The sequence below is a fragment of the Lethenteron reissneri genome, chromosome 56 (genome assembly GCF_015708825.2).
Source record: "Lethenteron reissneri isolate LAM-NWPU_2019-01 chromosome 56, ASM1570882v1, whole genome shotgun sequence".
Taxonomy (NCBI): domain Eukaryota; kingdom Metazoa; phylum Chordata; class Hyperoartia; order Petromyzontiformes; family Petromyzontidae; genus Lethenteron; species Lethenteron reissneri.
This window is the reverse complement of record NC_083834.1, coordinates 2,464,417-2,488,007: the sequence shown is the minus strand read 5'-3', so window position 1 is coordinate 2,488,007 and position 23,591 is coordinate 2,464,417. Positions and strand designations below refer to the sequence as shown.

The 23,591-nt window shown below is 53.2% G+C and overlaps 1 protein-coding gene across 1 annotated transcript in view; it reads left to right on the top strand.

The window, feature by feature from the left end:
- Positions 1 to 2,493: 2,493 nt before the first annotated feature.
- The window catches only part of LOC133357015 (alpha-2,8-sialyltransferase 8E-like), a 63,704-nt gene continuing 42,606 nt past the window's right edge, over positions 2,494 to 23,591 (top strand). Inside the window, exons 1-3 of the mRNA XM_061574756.1 lie at positions 2,494 to 2,591; positions 20,831 to 20,908; positions 22,204 to 22,290. Coding sequence (XP_061430740.1) covers positions 2,494 to 2,591; positions 20,831 to 20,908; positions 22,204 to 22,290 — 263 coding nt within the window. The remainder of the gene's footprint in view (positions 2,592 to 20,830; positions 20,909 to 22,203; positions 22,291 to 23,591) is intronic.

Sequence of the window (23,591 nt, the reverse complement as noted above, 5' to 3'; positions counted from 1 at the left end):
GCCGCGCCCAAGATGGCGGCGCCCTGCCACATGTCACACCTCACCACCACGCTCCCACGCCCCCTTCATTCTTTTGTTCAGAAGAAGAGCCACACCCTGTTGTTTGGCAGTCTCCTGCCCCGAGTAGAGGACTGTCCACCCCTCATGGTGGCAGGAGCCAGAACCGGTCCACCGGACCTCCTAAATGCCACAGAAATCCAGGTGGTACCGGTCCAGCTCCTGACAAAGGAGTGGCAGCCTCTCCTCCGCAGTGAGCGTTCGAACATTCCACGTGGCCATCCGTAGCACTCACCTCATCACAGCCACTCACCTTCCCCATCAGAGCCACTCACCCACCCCATCGCAGCCACTCACCCACCCCATCGCAGCCACTCACCAACCCCATCGCAGCTACTCACCCACCCAATCACAGATACTCACCCACCCATTCACAGATACTCACCCACAGCGCCGCAGCTGGCTGCAGTCCCGGATCGCTCTCACAGTTTATCAACTCTAACCACACCTCGTACCTTACCCACGTCCTTCTTCACTCACCACCTATCTTCTTACTTTCATCTTCCATTACATTTTTTATATATTTTTTTCCATTATTACTTTGGCGTCGCCCGAGTTTTGGGTGGCAGCAGATCCCTGCACCCAACCCCACCCGCCTCCATGTTCACTGCACATGCCCCGCTGCGCTACAATAGCTGAACAATGCCGGCTGCTGCAGTGTCACACAACCCGGCTTCACGAGGCGTCTTCATTCTCCGCACGAACAGCCCCGAACCTCCTGAGGCGGCTGCTTATATGGGCCTCGGCGTGCCCGGGCCCCACCCTGGCAACGCCTCCCCTCGAGCACCCTCTAGAAGCCCCCCCTGCTGTCCACGTGCCCCCCGAGGTCCCCCTGGACCCCCGGCCCCCACTGGGATCAGGTCACGCGTCCAGCAACGGCCCTGACGTCATTCCCGCCTCCAGCCGGGATGACGTCATGTGTGTGTGTAGACCCACATGGTTGTAACGCTTCCGGGCACAGTGACGTCATACGTGTGCACACAGTAATGATACCACAATCACAACATATGTGGCCCAGCACTCAAGTGGATAGTTTCGTACCTTTTTGACCGGCAATCTTCAGTCAGGGTGGGCATGTCCATATCGCCTGAAACAAGAGCATTATGCGGGGTTACCCAGGGCTCTGTACTAGGTCCCCTGCTCTTCACAGCCTACACTTCCCGATCGGCCGGCTCATCGCAAGCTTCGGTGTTAAGCACCACTCATACGCGGATGACACTATTCTATTCACCGCCATCGATTCTAGCAATGCATCTGGATTCTAGAGGCTCTCGGAATGTACCACCGCCTTGCAACAATGGTTAATTGCACACAACCTAGCCCTTAATCCGAAAAAGTCAGTGGCCATCATGTTAGGTACCAAGCAACGTCTCAATTCATCAGCACTCCCAGCACACATACACATCTTCGGTCACAGCATCAGGTTCACCGACCACTTTAGCTACCTTGGTGTCATCCTAGATTCAACTTTATCCTTCGACCGTCAAACCAACCATATAATCAGTTCATATAACTTTCACCTGAAGGCTCTCAGACACCTACGTCATTTCATCTCCACTGAAATTGCCAACACATTGGCATGTTGCATAGTTGGGTCTCGCCTTGATTATTGCAACTCTGTCCTAGTCCGGACCTCCGCTGGCAACCTAAAGAAACATCAAAGACTACAAAAAACCTAGCACGCGTCGTCATTGCCCACACTCATCCCCGTCTCGACTCACTAGCCTGTCTCTGTGCTCTCAACCGGCTACCCATCGCCAGTAGGGTCACATACAAGATCGCCTGCCTCTGCCACAATTGCCTTCATATCTGTCTGTCCGCCGTATCTTTCTTCATTATTAACTTGCAACTCAGCACACGGCAGATGCCTGCGCAGCGCGACTCACGACCTCCTCTTGATACCAAGATCCAGGATGGTCATGTCTATGCGCCGCTTCTCGGTGGCAGCCCCAACAGTCTGGAACGATATCCCTCTGCACATTCACAGCATCACCTCAATCGCCTCCTTCAAGATAGACTTAAAAACTCACCTCTACAATCATGCTTTCGAGCGACTCTGAGCTTGGCTCCGCGCCTCTGAGTTACGGCCATTATGTCCGCAAATTTGCGCTCGTTATAAATTGAACTATTATTACTATTATTATTACCCCATCGCAGCTACTCACACACCCCATCGCAGCCACTCACCCACCCCACCCACTCACCCACCTTTCCCACCAAAATCAATCCCACCCCCCTCCGCAACATCTCAGCCACTCGCTCCCCTCCCCACCACCACACTCCCTCTACAACTTCACTCCTCTCTCCAACCTCACACCGACACCCAACTCCCCCAACTCCCCTCTCCCGCCACTCACCCACGCGGGGTGACGACGCTCCCGAGGTGATAAGAGAGAGAGGAGGAGGATTCCCTGGGGACTTCGTCCACGCGACGCCATGTTGACGACTCGATCTCCCGTACTCTTCATCTTCGCCGTGTTCCTGTCCCTGGGGATCTGCTACGTCTACTACAAGTCTCCGACTCTCCAATGCGGGTGAAGCGAGCGAGCAAACTCCGCGACATTTTGCCCATCACCAATTCGCCAGTACTGCCCTCGGTCACGCAGAACGCTCCTGTTATTTGTTACCCTCTTATCGTGAACTCTCCTGCCCCGTGTTACCCTCTTATCCAGAACCCTCCTATCACGTGTTACCCTCTTATCGAGAACTATGCTGGTTCTGTTACCCGCTTATCCAGAAATATTTTGTCCTTCGCGATTAGCACTGTTGGCTGCGTGAGATGCGAAATAAGTTCAACACACAGGCGTACAACTTCGCTCCCTCGCTTATAGTCGTAACCAGCGGGTAGTCTCAGCGTCTCTCTCTCCCATACTCACCTTGTGCACAACCTCTGTGGGAGTTGAATGTTGTTTAGATTATGACTCGGAGTGTGATGCAAACGAGTCATGAGCTTACTCCACTAACTCACCCATAAATACTTACTCACTCATTCATTCACCCACCCACAAGCTCAATCACCCACCCACTCACCCACTCACCCACCCACTCACGCACTCACCCACCCACTCACCCACCCACTCACCCACTCACCCACCCACTCACCCACTCACTCACTCACCCACTCACTCACCCACTCACTCACTCACCCACTCACCCACCCACCCACTCACTCACCCACCCACCCACTCACTCACCCACTCACTCACCAATTCACTCACTCACCGACTCACTCACACAGCCGCTCACTCACCCACTCATACACCTGCTCACTCACGCACTCACTCACGCACTCACTCACTCACCCACCCACTCACACACCCACTCACTCACCCACCCACTCACTCAGCCACTCACTCAATCAGCCACTCACTCACCCACTTACACACACTGAAATCTCATGAGGAACTGACGCGTGTGTGTTTGATCGTCTTAGATTAGCGGGAGCAGAAGTGTAGCGGTTAGCGACATGAGTTTGATTCCTGCTCAAGGCCAACACCTCCATCCATTTCATGAACCGGTCCTGGGTCTAGGTCGACTCAGCCTCAAATGAGTACCTGGTGCGGTGTGTAAACTTCGCCACTTGGGATACAAAAACGGCCGGGCGTGGTGCGGCCACCCACCCCCTCGTGTGCCAAAGTGCCGGCCTTTTTAAGTGCTCGCAAACAGCACTTTCCCCAACAGTCTGTGAAGGCTATGCGGGGGACCTGTGTCTTTGTTAGTTAATACTTTTGTTTAGCAAGCTGGCCAAGATTGGGCAATACCGAGCCCACTTTTAGCCCAGTCTCAATGTATCTTTATGTGTCTGTATGAGTCTCTATGCATCTCTATGAGTCTATATATCCAAGTGCATCTCTATATATCTCTACGAGTCTATGAATATCAATGGGTCTCTATGTATCTCTATGAGTCTGTATGAGTCTCTATACATCGCTAAGTATCTATATGAGTCTCTACGTATCTCTATTGGTCTTTATATATATCTATGTATCTCGATGAGTCTCTGTTTCCTGCAGTCACGAAAGCTTTAAGTCAAGACTTAAGTGTGAATCGCTAACAGCACTTGCTCCTACAGTCTGTTAAAGCTATACGGGGGTTCTTTGTTAGTTAATTACGTTCTTAAGTCAGCTGGATTGGGCAATAAATAGTCCACGTTTAACCGAGTCTCCATGTATCTCCTATGTATCTCTATGAGTCTATATGCATCTCTATGAGTATCTATGCGTCTATGTTGTTGAGATTATGACTCGGTGTGTGATGCAAACGAGTCATGAGCTTTCGGTAAAGTCACGTAGGTATAAAATAAAAGATATCATGACGTTTCGATCACAACACAAGCGGTCGTCCTCACGCGGAAACAATATAATCCAGCAGTGGAACTGCTGAACCAACGAGAGAGCAGTTACAACAAGATTATATATAATAATAGGGTTTTCCCCTTTTTTCTGACAACAAAACTGAAACCTTTTTACGAGGAATCATGTCTGCATTAACCACAATACTTGTGGTCAATATGCAAACAAAAACACACTGATAATATATGCATTGCCCTTGAAACTGTTTGGTCCACACCAGAGACGGATTTCTTTTGAGCCTCGTCTAGCACCTAGACCAGAGGACGCCAAAAGGCGAACAGCTCAAAGACAATGCACTATCAAAGTAACGAGGGCTCGGGGTAAGCAACTACATCATTATACCTCCTTTGCCAGTACCAAAATATAATAATAAATATAATAATAGGGTTCTGGGGGCGTCGTTTCGCGTTGTACTTACGGCCCTGTTCTGGATGACGCACAGACCTCACACTGCCAGAGAGCGTCGTTTTTTACTGTCCATTTGTGGCATCAGCTACCTGCTGCTGCCGCTGCCATTGGCTGTGTGCAGTGGACAATGCGGTTTGGAGGTTGGACAACGCGAGCAGCTTTCGTGGAAAATCAAACCACCCCGCCCCCCCCCCCCCCCCGTGGGTTTTGATCTTCTGCGTTGGGGCGTCCACAACAAGGAGGCGCGTGCCCGCGACTTGTCACGAACTCCGTTCAGCCTCTCTCCAAACTTCATCGGGGAGGGGTGGGTGAACTCGCGTTGCCGAATCGAACTCGGGTCGCCGCGGGTTTCGGAGCGCCGCGCCAACCACCACATCCACCGCTCCCATCCAATGCCAACGGGCGCCATTCATCACCACGCGACGGTGACGTCACCGCGGAGCAGACTCGCGGCCACGTGGAAAGCGTCGACGGCTCGCTGCCGGCAGGAGGTCACGGGGACAGAGCCAGGGTGCCCTGGGTTGACTCATCGAGATAACTGGAAGATGCACCACCTGTGCGGCTCTCATCCCAAACAGACAAAACAAAGATCCCCCGTATAGCCTTAACAGACTGTAAGGGCAAGTGCTGTTCGCGAGCACCTATAAAGGCCATCACGGCACATGAGCGGGTGAGTGGCCAACAACACGCCCGGACGCCTTTGTCTCTCCAGTGACGATGTTTACACACCGCACCAGGTGCTCAGCTGAGGCCGAGTCGACCTAGGAGAGGCCCGGGACGGGTTCAGATAATCGTCACTGATGTTGGCCATGAGCGGGAATCAAACCCTGGTGGCCAGGTTCGTAGTGCAGTGCGCTAACCTCTACACTACCGCTCCTCACACACAACAACAACAACCGCCATTCGCCACTAAGTGGCGGTGACGTCACCACGACGCTTGTGCCAGGCCATGTGCACCTTGAGGCCACGGGAAGTGTCGAACGCCCGTTGGCAGGAGGCCACGGGGCAGACCCAAGTACCACGGGTCGAATGGCTGAGATGACCGAGATGACTGGCTGATGCACCAACTGTGCCCCGTATTGTGCTAACTTGCTGTGCTTTAGCCACCCGGCACTCCGCTCGTTGTTGTGAGCGTCACTCCTCCGCCCTCCGTTGTTGTTGGAGGGCGACTGCCTCCAACTGCCCAGTAGCGTCCTTCACGAGCCTCCTCCACAGAGGCCGATCTTGACACCGCTGGTACCAGTCATGGGCAAGTCAACTCAGCTCCACGTCCTCCTGTACCACATCACTCCATCTCTTCTCTAGCCCGTGCTGCGCCCGTTTAGCCCCCTCGATTCGGCCGAAAAAAAGCTGTTTAGGCATGCGGTGGCTGGGCATGCGGGCTACATGACCCAGCCAACGCAGCCTTGCCTGCCAGAGGGGCTCACCAATGGGACCTTGCCCAGATCTTTCAAGGATTTGTGAGCTCCTCACACAATCCAGCCTGGTTAAACCCAGGATGGATCGTAGGCAGGCCAGCCTAAATGTTTCTAACCGGCGAAGATGCTCCATTAGGGGGGTTCACGTTTCGCAAGCGTAGAGAAGGGAAGAAATGTCTGTGGCCGACAAGACTTGAAACTTCGTACGGAGCGACAGACCAGGTAGCTTCCACACAGTGTTAAGCAACCGATGAAAATATATTGCCGCTCGACTGATTCGGAGTGAGACCTCTGCTGTTAAACTGGAGCCCGCCATAACCACACTGTCCAGGTATGGGAAACTCTCCACTCTCTCCACAACTGCCCCATCACCGATTGAGAGTTGTGTGGGTGGAGTGTCCGATGGTACAAAATACCCAGGCAGGTGCTTAGTTTTGGTGGGGCTGATGTTAAGGCCCCACCTCTTAGTGGCAGGCTCCAGTCTCAGCAGCAGCGTCTCCAACTCCTCCTCTGAATGAGCAGCTATTACCAAGTCATTGGCATACATAACGTGGTTGACCAATAGGGAGCCATGCCTTGATCGCACCTGGGCATCGATCAGCCTCCCATTATATCTGTGCAAAATGGAAATTTCCCCGGTACAGCTATTGAAGGCTTCACGAACTACATGGTCAAAATAGATGTTAAATCATGTGGGAGCCAGAGGACATCCCTGTCGCACCCCAAGGTGTACAGGGAATGGCTCTGACTCCCGGCGATGTAGTTTTACCTGGGCCCGCTCACCCTCATGAAGGTTCTTAATGATCATGAGCAGAGGGTTAGGGACTCCGAAAGCACGAAGAACCCAGAGCCCAGGCCTACTGATGGTATCATAGGCCTTAACCAGGTCAATAAGGCAGAGATGTAGGTCTTGTTGGAATTCCCTACACCTCTGCTGTAGCAAACGGACAGAAAATATGGCATCTATGCAGGACCGCCCTTTCCTGAAACCGCATTCGGGCTCCACAAGCCCTCCTCAGTGTGCTTAGCAAGGCGATGTTGAATAATCCTTGCCAGGACTTTTCCCGGCACACTGAGGAGTGAGATGCCACTGTATTTGTTACAGTCTGTGTGGTCCCTCTTCTTAAAGAGGGGGACCACCAGGGCATCCTTCCAATCCATGCAGAACCCGTCCAGTGGTCCAGACTGTTGTTATGATGTCATATAGGGCAGTCTGTGCACAAACGCCAAGCTCCCTCAGCATTTCGCTTGGGAGATCATCTCTGCCCGGTGCCTTTCCTGGTCTCAGACTTCGGATCGCCTTCAGTACTTCCTCAACAGATGGCACCTCAGCCAGCCACTCACAGGGGGTGATTTCTTCCAATATTTGAGGCACCGCAGCCTCAGCAGGGTCATAACCACTTTGTGCCATGATGTTTTCCTGGCTGAGGGATGTCTCCTCCCCCAGGACCTCACAGAAATGCTCAGCAAATCTGCAAACCTGTTCCTGAGGGTCGGAGATTGGATCACAGTTTTTTTCCCCTAATGATGGTAATAGGTGTGGTGCTGCAGGTTTCTTATTTTATGGAGTTAAATATTGATTTGTGATCGCGGGCCACTGAGGCAGACTCCATCTCCTCAGCAAACCGCGACCACCACCCATCCTTGCAGCGCCTTACGGCTCTCCGAACCTCCGAGCGAAGCTGCGGTAATCCTCCTCATTCTCTGACGTGGGATGCTGTAGCCGATGAGAGTGGGCCTGTCGCTTTTTCTCAACTATTCTGAAAATCTCCTCTGTCAGCCAGGGTCTCTGGGGAGGTCTGGGCCGCGTACCCAAAGCAGCCATTGTAGCTACATGAGTCACAGTCCTAAACCTCGCCCATTTACCCTCGACATCTGGGGTAGTGAGGGACAATGCCTACCCCAGCCGCAAGCGATGATGAAATTATCGCTTTCAACTTTCATCAGCTAGCTGAGATCTACCACCAGAGTGGAAAAATGGCAGGTGCATCTTACAGATGACAAGTCGATGGTCAGAGGGCAGATCAGCTCCACGGTAGGTCCTGGTGTCAAGGACATCGGCCTGCATCCGCTGATCCATCACTATGTAGTCCAGCAGATATTATTGTTTGGACCTGGCATGCATCCATGATGCTGTGTGGATGCGCCGATGCTTGAACAGCGTGTTGGTAATTACAAGCCCATGGGCTGCACAAAAATCTAGCAGCCTCCTACCGTTGTTATTGAGCTGATCTGGCCCATGCCCTCTAATCACTCCAGACCAGGTGCCAGCATCATGACTAACTCGGGCATTGAAGTCACCCATCAAGATGACTCTATCCCGAGTGGCCACTTTAGCCAGCACCTGTGACAGGAGGTCATGGAAGGCATCTGACTCATCCGCCTTGCCTGCATCCCTCCATGGATGTTCGTCTTCGGTGGGGTATAAGTAACCACGACCACCACTCCTCGCCTTCGGTTGATGGGAAGGCGAGCCGAAAGTAGCCTGGGGCTTACAGCTTCCCACACCTCACCGCCACGCTCCCACGCCCCCTTCATTGTTTTGTTCAGAAGAAGAGCCACACCCTGTTGTTTGACAGTCTCCTGCCCCGAGTAGAGGACTTCCCGACAGAGGAATGGTAGCCTCTCCTCCGCAGTGAGTGTTCGACCATTCCACGTGGCCACACGAAGTGGTCTTTCGTTGTTTCTGGAGGAGCCTTGAGGGTAAAGATTAAATCTCCTGGCTCCGCCAATTGGGGTTTGGCCAAAAGACGTCATAGACGCCTGTCCCCCCGGGGCCTCCGGCACAAGCTTATTAGTTACATTTTTAATTCGTGGTTTAGTGGTAATTAATTGAAGGTGGAGGGGTTACCAACCCCTCACACCCATCCAGATCCCCCGTTGAGCCACTGGTGGTCACAGACGCCATGAGGGGAGAGGCCAATCGGCATTGGCCCACCCCCCACAGTACTGTCCACGACAGAGTTGCCCGTCCGGCACCGCGAGGAGGTAGGGGGTTGTCACACACACGTAGAAACGCACAAAGACAAAGATCCCCGTGTAGCCTTGACAGATTGTTGGGGCAAGTGCTGCTTGCGAGCGCCCCATCAAGGCCGGCACGGCACACGAGGGGGTGGGTGGCCAGAAAACACGCCCGGCCGCCTTTGTCTTCCCAGTGGCGATGTTTACACACACCATACCGGGCACGCATTTAAGGCTGAGTCGACCTAGGTGAGGCCCAGAACCGCTTCAAATAATTGTCACCCCCGTGAGCAGGGAATCGAACTCGGGTGACCGGGGCTCATAACGCAGTCGCGCCAACCGCTACCCCACCACTCCCTCTGCACACACACGGACACAAAGAAAAAGATCCCCCAAGCAGCTTTAGAAGACTGTTGGGGCAAATGCCGTTAGCGACGGGGTCCAAAATAGCGACGTCGTTGTGCAGGTGGGATCGTTGATTGCGTAACGGTGTCGCGGTGAAGGGGTGGCCGGGGGTTGCTGACGGAGTAATCGGAGGAGGTTAATGGGGTGACCAGGGGCGGCTGACGAGGTGACAGGAGGTGGCTGATTGGGGGTGACTGACAGGGTGACCGGAGTTCAGCTGACAGGTTGACCGGGGGTGACTTCTACTACAATTCCCACATACAATTCCTAATCCTATTACGATTAATACTACTACGATTCCTACCACTACAATTCCTACTACTACAATTCTTAATCCTACAACAATTCCAATTACTCCTACTCGTACTACGCGTTAAACGGACTTCAAAGATAGCGCTGTAGCTCAGTGGCCGTGTCTCGAGTTATTACACCTCGTCTTGCGATAACCACTTCTTCTGAACTTTTCTCACGCTCGCGTAACGTCCTGTGACACCTGTGGGGGGTGGGGAGGAGAGGGAGAGGGGTGGTTGCCGAGGGGTAGTTCGGTGTTATAGTAGCGATAAGAGATAAATACGGAGTGAATGAATAGAGCGAGCGAGTGACTGGAATGAATGAATGGAGCGAATGAATGGATTGAATGAATGGAGCGAACGAGTGACTGGAATGAATGAATGGAGCGAGTGAACGAGTGGCTGTGGTGAACGAATGGAGCGAGCGACTGGAGTGGATGAATGGAGCAAGCGAGCAAGTAACTGGAGTGAATGAATGGAGCGAGCGAACGAGTAGATGGCGTAAATGAATGCAGCAAGTGACTGGAGTGAATGAATGGAGCGAACGAGTGAATGGAGTGAATGAATGGAGCGAGCGAGTGAATGGAGTGAATTAATGGAGCGAGCGAGCGAACGAGGAGCTGGAGTGAATTAATGGAGCGAGCGACTGGAGTGAGTAAATGAATGAATGGAGCCAGTGGTGGACTATCAATCCGTGAATCAACGAGAATTGGGAGGTGGCTTCGCTCCCGAATTCCGGGCGGTGCCGGTCAAAGATGTTCATGGGTGGCGCCGTTTCCCTCCCGGTTGTCTTAGAAAGAAGAACGGTTTTTTTAAAATCCTTTATATTAAGTTCGCTTGCTTGCTTGCTTGCGTGCTTGCTTGCGTGCGTGCTTGCTTGCTTGCTTACGACCGTGCAAATCTTTCGGTCGTTTTTTAACCCACTTCCCGTGATCCAATCGTGCTGACATTTTCCACACAGACTCGTTGTGCGAGACAATTAATGTTCGTGAAAATTTTTTCCAAAATTTTACACTGTTTAGGGAAAACACATTAAATATTTAATTACCAATTGCTTAATACTGGCAGACAATCATCTGACCGATAGGTGGCAGCCATCTCAAGCCAGAGGACGAGAAGACTCTAGCCGCCACGCATATAAAGGATTTATAGTGAAAAACTTTGTTTTTCCGGGTTTTTTTTATTTAAACTCCTTTTTTTATTCACCAGAGTGTAAGGGCCTCGCTACTGAGCTGCGCTCCGTAGCTCATTTTGTTTCAAAAGTGACCTTGGCTATCAACCAATGATTTATCAATGTTATCGTCGTCGTCATCGTCGTGTCGATATTAATAGCCGCAGCCAACTATTTGCATAGCGCGTGATGTTGATTCTAAATGTTGGAGGAGAAAATCCCGGAGGAATCCGGAGAAAAACACAGGCGACCACGGGCAGAGAGAGAGACACGCAAACACCAAATATACAGCAGAAGGCGTCAGGGTCTGGATCGAACCCACGACCTCCTGTATACCAGGCGAGGTCGTTAACATCTCCTAGCCACCGTGATGATGATGAGAGAGAGACGCACAAACTCCAAATATACAGCAGCAGGTGTCAGGGTCGGGATCGAAACCCCTTCGTGTACCACAGTTTGCCGGCCTTCATCGGGTGCTGCTGCTACTCACAGCACTTGCCCCAACACGTCTCTCAAGGCTACACCTGCGGCGGGGGATCTTTATCTTTGTGGGTGCGTGCGTGGAGGGTAGTAAAGATTCGATTTGATAAATCTGTTTGTGTTCTGTTAAAATGTCAATCGCAGCGCTGTGGGGTGGGGTGGGCGTCTGAACGCGTCGTCGTCTGCGCACAGGTAATTTGGTTTGGAGAGCGAGTGGGTGGGTGGGTGAGTGGGTTGGTGAGTTGGTGGTGGGTGGGTTAGTGGCTGGGCGAGCGCGTGAGAAAGTGAGTGGGTGGGTGGGTGAGTGGGTGGGTGGGTTGGTGAGTTGGTGGGTGGGTGAGTGAGTGAGAGGGTGAGAAAGTGAGAAAGTGAGTGGGTTGGTGAGTTGGTGGGTAGGTTGGTGAGTTGGTGGGTGATTGGGTGAGTGCATGAGAAAGTGAGCAGGTGGGTGGGTGAGTGAGTGGATTGGTGGGTTGGTGGGTGGGTGAGTGAGTGGATGAGAAAGTGAGTGGGTGGGTGGGTGAGGGGGTTGGTGAGTTGGTAGGTGGGTGAGTGAGTGGGTGAATGCATGAGAAAGTGAGCAGGTGGGTGGGTGAGTGGGTTGGTGGGTTGGTTGGTTGGTGGGTGGGTGGGAGAGTGAGTACATGAGAAAGTGAGCAGTGGGTGGGTGGGTGAGTGGGTTGGTGAGTTGGGGGACTAACGATGCTCTGGTTTGCTTTGTCGTTGCAGAGCAATGTCCAACATGCCGCGTGACGTCTTACAGCACCACCAGGCACGTCCACTCTCCCACCCCTGGCAACTTCCCACAAGTTTCGCGAGTGAATGAGTGAGCACGTGAGTGAGCGTGTGAGTATGCGAGCGAGTGAGTGAGTGTGCGAGCAAGTGAGTGAGTGAGTACGTGAGTGAGTGAGCGTGTGAGTGTGCGAGCGAGTGAGCGAGTGAGTGAGTGAGTGTGTGAGTGAGTGGGGAGCTGTCGTGTATCGGTTATCGCGCTGCGCTACTACCCCGGCGACTCAAGTTGGATTCCCGCTCACGGCCAACACCGGTGACGATTATCTGAACCAGTCCTGGACCTCCCCTCGGTCGACTCAGCAACAAATGAGTGCCTGGTGCGGTGTGTAAACATCGCCACTTGGGGAGACAAAGGCAGCGGTGCATGGTGCCGGCCACCCACCCCCTCGTGTGCCGTCCCGGCCTTCGAAAGTGCTCTTTTACAGCACTTGCCCCTACAGTCTGTTAAAGGCAATACGGGGGGGGGGGGGGGGTCTTTGTCTTTTAGTAATTTTTTTTCGAGCGCCGAGTGAGCTCACGACAGTCTGCGCTTGTTCGACAGCTCGCAAAGCCACGCACGCCGAGTTTCCAGTTCATGGCAGAGTGAGAGCTAAAAAAAAAGGCGAGATGTTGTCATCCCTGGGGGGGGGGGGGGGGGGTTTGGGGATGGGTTTATTGCGGACGGATGTGTTCCGCCGAGCGAACAGCGCAGCAGAGCCTCGGCATGCCCCCCCCCTCCTCCCCTCCCTCAACACTCTCCAGGGTTTACGGGCGACGTGGCGTAACTTCGAACGACACCGACGCCATTCGACAACTCGGGTCGCGCGCGCGAAAGCGCCGCGAAAGCGGATGGGAAAAACGTGGGGGGAGGGGGGTGCGAAGGGGTGTAGGGGAGGTGGTGGGGGGGGGTGGTGGTGGGGAGGGTGGGGGGTAGTGGGGGGGTGGTGTGGGTGGTAGTGGTGGGGGGGGTGGGGGGGTAGTGGTGAGGTGGTGGTGGGGTGGTGGTGGGGTGGTGTTGTAGGTGGTAGTGGTGGGAAGGTGGTGGTGGGGGGTGGTGTGGGTGGTAGTGGTGGGGGGGAGGGTGGGGGTGGGAAGTGGTTGTGGGCGGTAGTGGGGGGGTGTTGTGGGTGGTAGTGGTGGGGGGTGGTGGTGGGGAGGGGTGGTGGGGGGGGTGGGCGGGGTACGAGTGGCGAACCGCATCGCACACAGAATCATCGAGGGTTATCTCACTAAACCCTCTGTCAAAGTGCAGTTCACCACCACTACGTGTGTGTGTGTTGGGGTGACCACCACCACCACCACGTGTGTGTGTGTTTGTGTTGGGGTGATCACCACCACCAGCACGTGTGTGTGTGTTGGGGCCTCCACGGGTCCTTCTGGCTGGGTGCGTCTCCGCGGTGGCTGTGGACGAGAGCGTCGCGGTCGTCGACTTCGGACGACGGCGTCGACGCTCAACGATTTTCAGTTATCGTCTCGGGCGCTAATTCATAAATCACTCTCTTTGTTGTTTGCTCGCGATTGTTCAACTACAAAAAGTAAACTTCGGTTCAACTACCCTGATTCAATGCCACCCCTCCCACCCAACACCCGCTCTCCAAACATAAATCCTTTATATTTGCATGATGAAGACATGTTCAGGTATAATCTGGGATCTGTGTGTTCGTTGAACTTGTTTGCGCTGTAGCGCCCATTCAGAGGTGCGTGGGAAGGACAACAAACTAAAGTTTAATGCAGTTTTAAGGAAATTGATTGACCCTGACTCGGTGATAATGGAGATGGAGGAGGCTTGGGCAATGAGGTCTTCATCCAGCAGTGGATTGAACCTGGCTGATTGATGATGATGATGATGATGGAGGTGAAGGAGTCTTTGGCAGGAGGCCTCAATCCAGCAGTGGATTGAACCTGGCTGGTTGATGATGATGGAGGTGAATGAGGCTTGGGCAGGAGGTCTTCATCAAGCAGTGGATTGACCCTGGCTGGTTGATGACGATAACTGTGTAATCCCACGCCTGCCGCACTCAGCAGCTGACCCCAGTGCCCCGTATGTTTCTCGCCTCGCACGCACCAGGAGAGGAGGCGAGACGAGGCGACGGCGGTCGATGGTGAGCCCCAGAGCGCTGGGTGAGTCCACAGGGCAACAGACAAAGGTCCCCCGTGTAGCCTGCAACGGACTCTGGGGCAAGTGCTGTTCGCGAGCACCTACGAAGGCCGGCAAGGCACACGAGGGGGTGGGGTGGCCAGTACCACTCCGGCCGCCTTTATCTCCCCGGTGGCGATGTTTTAATACACCGCACCAAGTACTCATTTCAGGCTGAGTCGACCTAGGGGAGGTCCAGTACCGGTTCAGATAATCGTCACCGGGATTGGCCGTGAACGGAGATTGAACTCTGGTCGCCAGGTTCGTAGCACAGCGCGCTAACCGCTACACTACCGCTCCCCACTTACACGCACACACACGCACTCACACATGCACACACACAGTCACACAACAACAACCGCCATTCGCCACGAAGTGGCGGTGACGTCACCACGACGCTTGTGCCAGGCCATGTGCACCTTAAAGCCACGTGAAATGTTGAACGCCCACTGGCAGGAGGTCACGGGGCAGACCCAGGTGCCACGGGTCGACTGACTGAGATGACCGAGATGACTGGCTGATGCACCACCTGTGCCCTCTACTGTGCCAACTTGCTGTGCTTTAGCCACCCGGTGCCCCGCTCGTTGTTGTGAGCGTCGCTACTCCGCCTTCTGTTTTTGTTGGAGGGCGACTGCCTCCAACTGCCCAGTAGCGTCCTTCACGAGCCTCCTCCACAGAGGCCGATCTTGACACCGCTGGTACCAGTCATCGGCAAGTCCACTCAGCTTCACGTCCTCCTGTACCACATCACTCCATCTCTTCTCTAGCCCGTGCCGCGCCCGTTTAGCCCCCTCGATCCGGCCAAACGAAAGCTGTTTAGGCATGCGGGCGACGTGACCCAGCCAACGCAGCCTTGCCTGCCGGAGGAGCTCACCGATGGGACTTTGCCCAGATCTTTCAAGGATTTGTGAGCTCCTCACACAATCCAGCCTGGTTAAACCCAGGATGGATCATAGGCAGGCCAGCCGAAATGTTTCCAACCGGCGAAGATGTTCCATTAGGGGGGTCCACGTTTCGCAAGTGTAGAGAAGGGAGGGAATGACTGTGGCCGAGAAAACCTGAAGCTTCGTGCAGAGCGACAGACCAGGTAGCTTCCACACAGCGTTACGCAACCGATGAAAAGATAATGCTGCTCGACTGATTCGGAGTGAGACCTCTGCTGTTAAACTGGAGCCAGTCATAAGCACACTGCCCAGGTATGGGAAACTCTCCACTCTCTCCACTACTGCCCCATCACCGATTGGGAGTTGTGGGGGTGGAGTGTCCGATGGTACAAAATACCCAGGCAGGTGCTTAGTTTCGGTGGGGTTGATGGTAAGGCCCCACCTCTTAGTGGCACGCTCCAGTCTCAGCAGCAGCAGCATCTCCAACTCCTCCTCTGAATGAGCAGCTATTACCAAATCATCGGCATACATAACGTGGTTGACCAATAGGGAGCCATTCCTTGATCGCACCCGGGCATCGATCAGCCTCCCATTATATCTGTACCAAATCCCCCGGTACAGCTATTGAAGGCTTCACGAACTACGTGGTCAAAATAGATGTTAAATAATGTGGGAGCCTGAGGACATCCCTGTCGAACCCCAAGATGTACAGGGAATGGCTCTGACTCCCGGCCACATAGTTTTACCCGGGCCCGCTCACCATCATGAAGGTCCTTAATGATCGTGAGCAGAGGGTCAGGGACTCCGAAAGCACGAAGAACAACCCAGAGCCCAGGCCTACTGATGGTATCATAGGCCTTGACCAGGTCAATAAAGCAGAGATGTAGGTCTTGTTGGAATTCTTTACACCTCTGCTGTAGCAGACGGACAGAAAATATAGCATCTGTGCAGGACCGCCTTTTCCTGAAACCGCATTGGGGCTCCGCAAGCCTCTCCTCAGCGTGCCTAGCAAGGCGATGTTGAATAATCCTTTCCAGGACTTTTCCCGGTACACTGAGGAGTGAGATGCCCCTGTAGTTGTCACAGTCTGTGTTGTCCCCCTTCTTAAAGAAGGGGACCACCAGGGCATCCTTCCAATCCTTGCAAAACCCGTACAATGGTCCAGACTGTTGTTATGATGTCATATAGGGCAGTCTGTGCACAAACGCCACCCTCCCTCAGCATTTCGCTTGGGAGATCATCTCTGCCCGGTGCCTTTCCTGGTCTCAGACTCCAGATCGCCTTCAGTACTTCCTCAACAGATGGCACCTCAGCCAGCCACTCACAGGGGGTGACTTATTCCAATATTTGAGGCACCGCAGCCTCAGCAGGGTTATCCCCACTTTGTGCCATGATGTTTTCCTGGCTGAGGGATTTCCCCTCCCCCAGGACCTCACAGAAATGCTCAGCAAATCTGAAAACCTCTTCCTGGGGGTCGGACATTGGATCACCGTTTTTTCCCCTAATGATGGTAACAGGTGTGGCGCTGCAGGTTACTTTTTTGATGGAGTTAAATAGTGATTTGTGATCGCGGGCCACTGAGGCAGATTCCATCTCCTCAGCAACCCGCGACCACCACCCATCGTTGCAGCACCTTACGGCTCTCCGAACCTCCGAGCAAAGGCTGCGGTAAGCCTCCTCATTCTCTGACGTGGGATGCTGTAGCCGATGAGGGCCTGTCACTTTTTCTCAACTTTCCTGAACACCTCCTCTGTCAGCCAGAGTTTCTGGGGAGGTCTGGGCCGCGTACCCAAAGCAGCCAATGCAGCTGCATGAGTCAAAGTCCTAAACCTCGCCCATTTACCCTCGACATCAGGAGGAGTGGGGGATAATGCCAACCCCAGCTGCAAGCGATGATGAAATTCTCACTTGCAACTTTCATCAGCTGAGACCAGGCCACTTTAGGTTGGAATGGGGTCCCGGGTGTACACCCACCACCGGAGTGGAAGAATGGCAGGCGCATCTTACAGATGACTAGTCGATAGTCAGAGGGCAGATCAGCTCCACGGTAGGTCTTGGTGTCAAGGACATGATCTCGCATCCGCTGGTCCGTCACTATGTAGTCCATCAGATGTTCTTGCTTGGACCCGGCATGCATCCATTATGTTGTGTGGATGCGCCGATGCCGGAAGAGTGTGTTGGTAATTACAAGCCCATGGGCTGCACAAAAATCTAGCAGCCTCCTACTGTTGTTATTGAGCTGATCTGGCCCATGCCTTCCAATCACTCCAGACTAGGTGCCAGCAGTCATGACAGTCACATGCACCCACACGCACACATACGTGCGCCAGCACTTTTAAAACTCCGAATTTAATAACTGCCGTCTCCCACACGCCCATCATGAACCCCCTGTTTGTGTGTGAGAGAAAGAGAGGAGAGACACCCAGACCCTGGGTTCAACTCTCATGATCTCAGCTGTGCTGGTTCAGAGTCTCCGACATGACCATTATGAACTGTGTATTAGAGAGAGACACCCAGACCCAGGGCTCAAAACCCCATTATCTCAACTATGTTGGCTTCACGTCTCCGACATTTATGAATTCCGCTGAGCGGGAAAGACACACCCAGACTCTGGGACAAGACCCAGGACCCAGTTCGCCAACCCAGCTGAAGCAGCATTCCAAGCGTCTTAAATCTTCACCACCACCACCGCCACAGCCGCGAACTCAGTCCACCCAGCACTGTTCACGGATTCCATCACCACCAGTTCGTTTGCAATTGACATGTTGCGTAGCCGCGGTGGGGTGAAACACGTGGGTAACTCCCACCATTTTCCCCAAGCCACGGTGGCTAGGAGATGTTAACTCCCTCTCCTAGTATGCAGGAGGTCGTGGGTGCGATCCCAACTCTGACACGTGCTGTTGTATATTTGGAGTTTGCGTGTCTCTCTCTCTCTCTCTGTCATCATGGTGGCTAGGAGATATTAACTACCTCGCCTGATGCACAGGAAGTCGTGGGTGCGATCCCAACCATGACGCCTGCTGTTGTATATTTGGAGTTTGCGTGTCTCACTCTCTCTCTGTCAACATGGTGGCTAGGAGATGTTAACTACCTAGCCTGGTGTACAGGAGGTCGTGGGCTCGATCCCGACCCTGACGCCTGCTGCTGTATATTTGGAGTTTGCGTGTCTCTCTCATCATCATCATGGTGGCTAGGAGATGTTAACTCCTTCGCCTGGTATACAGGAGGTCGTTGGCTCGATCACCGACCCTGACGCCTGCTGCTGTATATTTGGAGTTTGTGTGTCTCTCTCCCTCCCCGTGGTCGCATGAATTTTCCTCCGGATCCTCTGGGGTTTCCCTCCACATTTAGAAACGTGCATTTAGATTTTTCATGACCATGTAATGATAAGCCCACTTCGGCGAGATATCTTTTGCGTTAACAAGGTCGCTTCTGAAAAACAGCTATGTAGCTCAGTGGGGCCTTACCTGGTAAGATACAGTTTAGTTTAAGTCACACAATTCCGTCAGGAGGAGCGGAGAGGTGAATCTTTGCTGTGACGATGCCTCCTTTGTGTAATAACACGCTGGAGACGGCTTGTGGAATCGGTCCTTTTATTTCACTTCTTTGCAGTTCACAAACACTCCCCGTTGCTGGCAGGCAACGGGAAGCGAGCAGACAGCCACCAGAGATACACCGCCGCGTGGCACCCGGAGCCCCACTCGCACGTAGCCTCTCTCTCTCTTCTTTCCGTGTCTGACCACGTGTCTCTCCTCTCTCCCCTTATTTAACGCCTGGGTCACGTGGTACACTCCAGCCAATCCTCAATAGCCTGCGCCGAATGTTCCAGATTCCCCATCAACTCCCGGGACCACGCCCCTGACTTGTCTTCTCATTGGCTGAGGCCAAGACCAGCAAAACCAATCACCTAGCTGACATCCCGTGATCACGCCGAGGCCATGCTCCCAGGCTCTCCCCCCATTGGCTGTAAAGCGGGACCGGCACAGCCGATCACCACGTGAATCCGACATAGGCTCTTATTACATATGTATAGAGATCTTTGTGAGTAGCGTTTTGTACCTGAATATATAGAACTCGGTGTGAATATATGGGTCTCTGTGGGAGTCTATGGGCCTCTGTGTGAATTTATAGATCTCCGAGTCTATGGATCTCTCTGTGAGTCTATGGGTCTCTATGTGAGTCTATGGGATTCTTTGTGAGTCTATGGGTCTCTATGTGAGTCGACAGGTCTCTGTGAGTCTATGGGTCTCAGTGTGGATCTGTGGGTCTCTATGTAAGTCTATGGGTCTAATTTTTGGCGGTTGTCAGCGGGCGGGTGGAGTGAGCCCAGTGATTGATGCCGGATCTGTAACCGATCTCTGGTTGTGGCTTTGCTCTCCAACACACCGGTGTGCTATACTAGTGTAGTGGGTTCAAGAAGAGTAGAGACGGCTTGTAGAGACGGCTTGTAGAGCCAACAGGTTTATTAAAATAACAACGGTAACAATTCCTAACACAAAGGGGTAGTGGCCCCTCCATCTGATACCTGGAGAGGTATCGCCTCTGGGCTAGTGTGTCCTATCGACTGGGCTACGTACTCTCGGCCCTCCGGCTAAGGGGCCTTAGGGGAGGCTATCCGACACGACCCAGCCAAGGTCCTCAGGTCCCGACCACTGGCCCACTCAGTCCCGGCCCTTAGAAGGACGTTGGGTCCCGGGGGTTCCCAGGGTCCGACCACTGGTCCACTCAGACAGACGTCGGATCTGCGGGTCCCAGGGTCCTAGCCTAAGCAGGTCTTCAGTCTTCAGCTTGACGATGACTGCCGGACCCGTCCAGAGGTCCAGCTTTTATACCGGTTTCAGGGTGTCTCCGCCCTTAGCCACGCCTCCCTTCTGGAACTCTCTAGGGGGCTCTGGAATATCCCCCCAGGCCCTCTCTTGGGGTCTGGGCAGCCCTTTTTGGCCAACGAGCCAATTCATCTCACCCATTCGTTATACCACCCCCTATGGACACATGCCTGCTACTACAGGTAAGGATGAATGGGAAATGTATGCCGTGCCCAACCACGCTACTACACTAGTAAGGGATTGGCATGTTCTGTTTACGTGACAAACACTAATTGTGTCGGGTGGTGGCGGGTTTAACGACACTTTTATGTACAGGGTGCTTCAAAAATGTTTTAACACTTATATGGGACTATTGTTTTTAATGTCAAAAGAGTGGATAATACACTGTAACATGATAACAAATGTGTGTTAAAAGCTTCAAAAAGGCAAAGAGTCTCCCACTTGTTCGCCATCGTTGTCAACGCATGCCTGAAATCTTCTCCACGTGATCTCCAGAGCCCTGGAGGCACGTTTCTTGTGGTATTGTTGCAAATTCTCTTAAGTGTTAACATTTTTTTGAAGCACCCTGTTTTTACGCGACCTAACTCAACAAACCTGGATAATGGATGATATTTGTTCACGAAAGCTTACCACGTGTTAAACCCATCTCCGTCGTTTCCTCTTTTCCCAGACCGAAGGCGAAAGTCAAACTGAGCCCTCAGTGCCGGCAAATCTTGACGAGCATTGCCAGCGACCCTCCGCCAAAGACGTGAGAACACATCGGTTCAACAGCCGGATGGGGTGGGGTGGGGGGGGGGGGTTGTGGTTGTCGACTGAAGCTTTAGGCCAACTTTGACGTGCTGGGCGCTCCGTGATTCCCGTGGGGGCCGCGGGTTCCACGCTGGTGTCAGTGCGGTAGGACGTTAAGCACTCAGCCACACTCACCGGTTGAGCAACAGGGGGAGCGCCACTCGGCCATGCTCACCCGGGGCAGCGGCACTCGAAGGGTCACAGCAAGGTGACCGACGTTCGCTGAGCGACCGGGAGTGGCCCGCTTCGTTCGGCAGATCACCAGTCACAAGGCGGCCGCCGACGCCGCTGTCGGGTCGGGTGACCGGAAATATGCGCGGTGATGGATCGCCGTTTTGAGACTCATTCAAGGCGGCGAAAAAGGCACCCGTGGCTGTAGTGAAACGACGTGACAACGCGAGGTTGCACCGTGCAAATGCAGCAGCTCAACACATCATACACGCTCTAAGGAGCAAACAACAGCCATGGAGATGGCAGCTGGTGCAGCGAACCAAGAATGAGGAACGAACGCTGTGGGAGTCACTGCGAAATATTCCATTGGAAAAGGATGACTATGCAGGTGAAGTCGAGTGTCAAGCGGCTGGGTTCTCGATCAACCAAAAAATCGACACAACCAGCTCTCAGGCGACCGGAGAAAGAGCATGCCGTGAGGACGTTTAGCCAGAGCTGGTACGCCAGAAAGGCCTGGCTCTGTGGATGTGCACAGTATAATGCACTTTTCTGTTTCACTTGACCTCGGCTAAAATTTGTCGAGTTGTGTGAGCTGATCTCGAATTGCTCTTTGGGCGTTTTGCCAGAGTCAAAGAGGTTTGTGTGGTGTGTGGATGTGAGGGGTCATGGGAACAGCATTTGAGTGCTTCGTTGTGCCGTTTCGTACGAGCGCCCCACCGTTGGCAGGCAAGACAGTGATAGTTTTCACTTTCACGGCAATGCCGATAACGCGACGGGGCTCTGTTTTGTATTTCGTTTGGACACAGTCTCTTCGGAGGTGACTCATAAACCAGCCCCACCTGCAGTGGCAATGATATGAGCCGCCTCTGGTCAACAGGTCAACATGTCAATGGTTGAAGAGGTCAACATGTCAACAGGTCAACATGTCAACAGACCAACAGGTCAACATGACAACAGACCAACAGATCAACATGTCAACATGCCAACAGGTCAACATGTCAGTAGACCAACAGGTCAACAACAGTCTCCATGGACGCGGGGAGGGGGTTGGTGGTGGTGACCCCGCTCTGTCTCCTGCCTTAGGTTCAACGAGCAGTTGGTGGTGGAGACGATTCTGAAGGTTCGCGATTGTCCCTGGCTCGAGAACCGCACCGAGATCGACGCCTTCCGGTAAGGCGTCTCACTCCCGGCACGCACGACGGCGGGGTGGGTGGACGTTATGGTGTGGCCTGCCCTCATGGCGCCCGGCCACCTTTGTATCCCCCCCTAAGGATACTCGTGGTTCTGCTGATCGCGTTCAGCTGCGTTGGTGGCCGCGGGCATGGGGCGGGGGAGAGTCGAACACCGGGGGGGGGGGGGGGGAGAGGGGGTCGCCGGGGGGAGGACACGAAGAGTGGAACTCGGGCAAGCGGGGGGGGCGGGGGGGCGTGGGGGGGCAGGCGGGCGGGTGGGGGCGGGTGGGGGCGGGGGGTGGAGGGTGGGAGGGGCAGGCGGGGGCGGTGCGGGGCAGACACTGGGAGGGACACGGGGAGTCGCGGTATTCGTTTTGATTGGTTGAGACCGCACCAGGATGACGACTCCTTTGGATATGGAGTCGCACGGAGGAATCCGGTGAGCCGTGAAGCTCTTCATTTTTTTATGTTTCATTGACATGCACAGAACCGAGCGTTCGGCAATGGGTGGGCCGGAGAGTTGCTACCGAGTGAGCCGGTAGTGGGTGCATTGGGTAGACAGATAGACAGATATCAGATAGACAGATAGATAGCAGACAAACATATCAATAGATATCAGATAGACAGATCGATAGATAGCGGATAGATAGACAGATAGATAGCAAATAGACAGATCGATAGATAGCGGTTAGACAGATTGATAGATAGCAGAGAGACAGATCGATAGGTAGCGGATAGACAGATTGATAGATAGCAGATAGACACATCAATAGATAGCGGATAGACAGCTATATAGCAGATAGACAGATCGATAGATAGCGGATAGACAGATATATAGCAGATCGACATATCAATACATAGCAGATAGACAGATAGATAAATAGTAGATAGACAGAGATATATCTAGTGGATAGATAGATGTCGGAAAGACAGACATATAGATATGAGATAGATAGATAGACAGATAAACATCAGATACACAAATAGATATCAGACAGATAGATAGAGAGATAGATAAATATCAGATAGACAGATAGATCTCAGAAAGACAGATAGATAGATAGAGAGATAGATACTCTCTGGTTCGTTTGGTAAAATCACGTAGACAAATAAATAAATAAAAGAAACACGACGTTTCGGTCGCAACACAAGCGTCCGTCATCACTCCGAGTAAGCGCAGGTGATGATGACGGACGCTTGTGTTGCGACAGAAACGTCATGTTTCTTTTATTATATTTTCTATCTACGTGACTTTACCAAAAGAACCAGAGAGTATGGATTCTTGCAGTCACGAAAGAT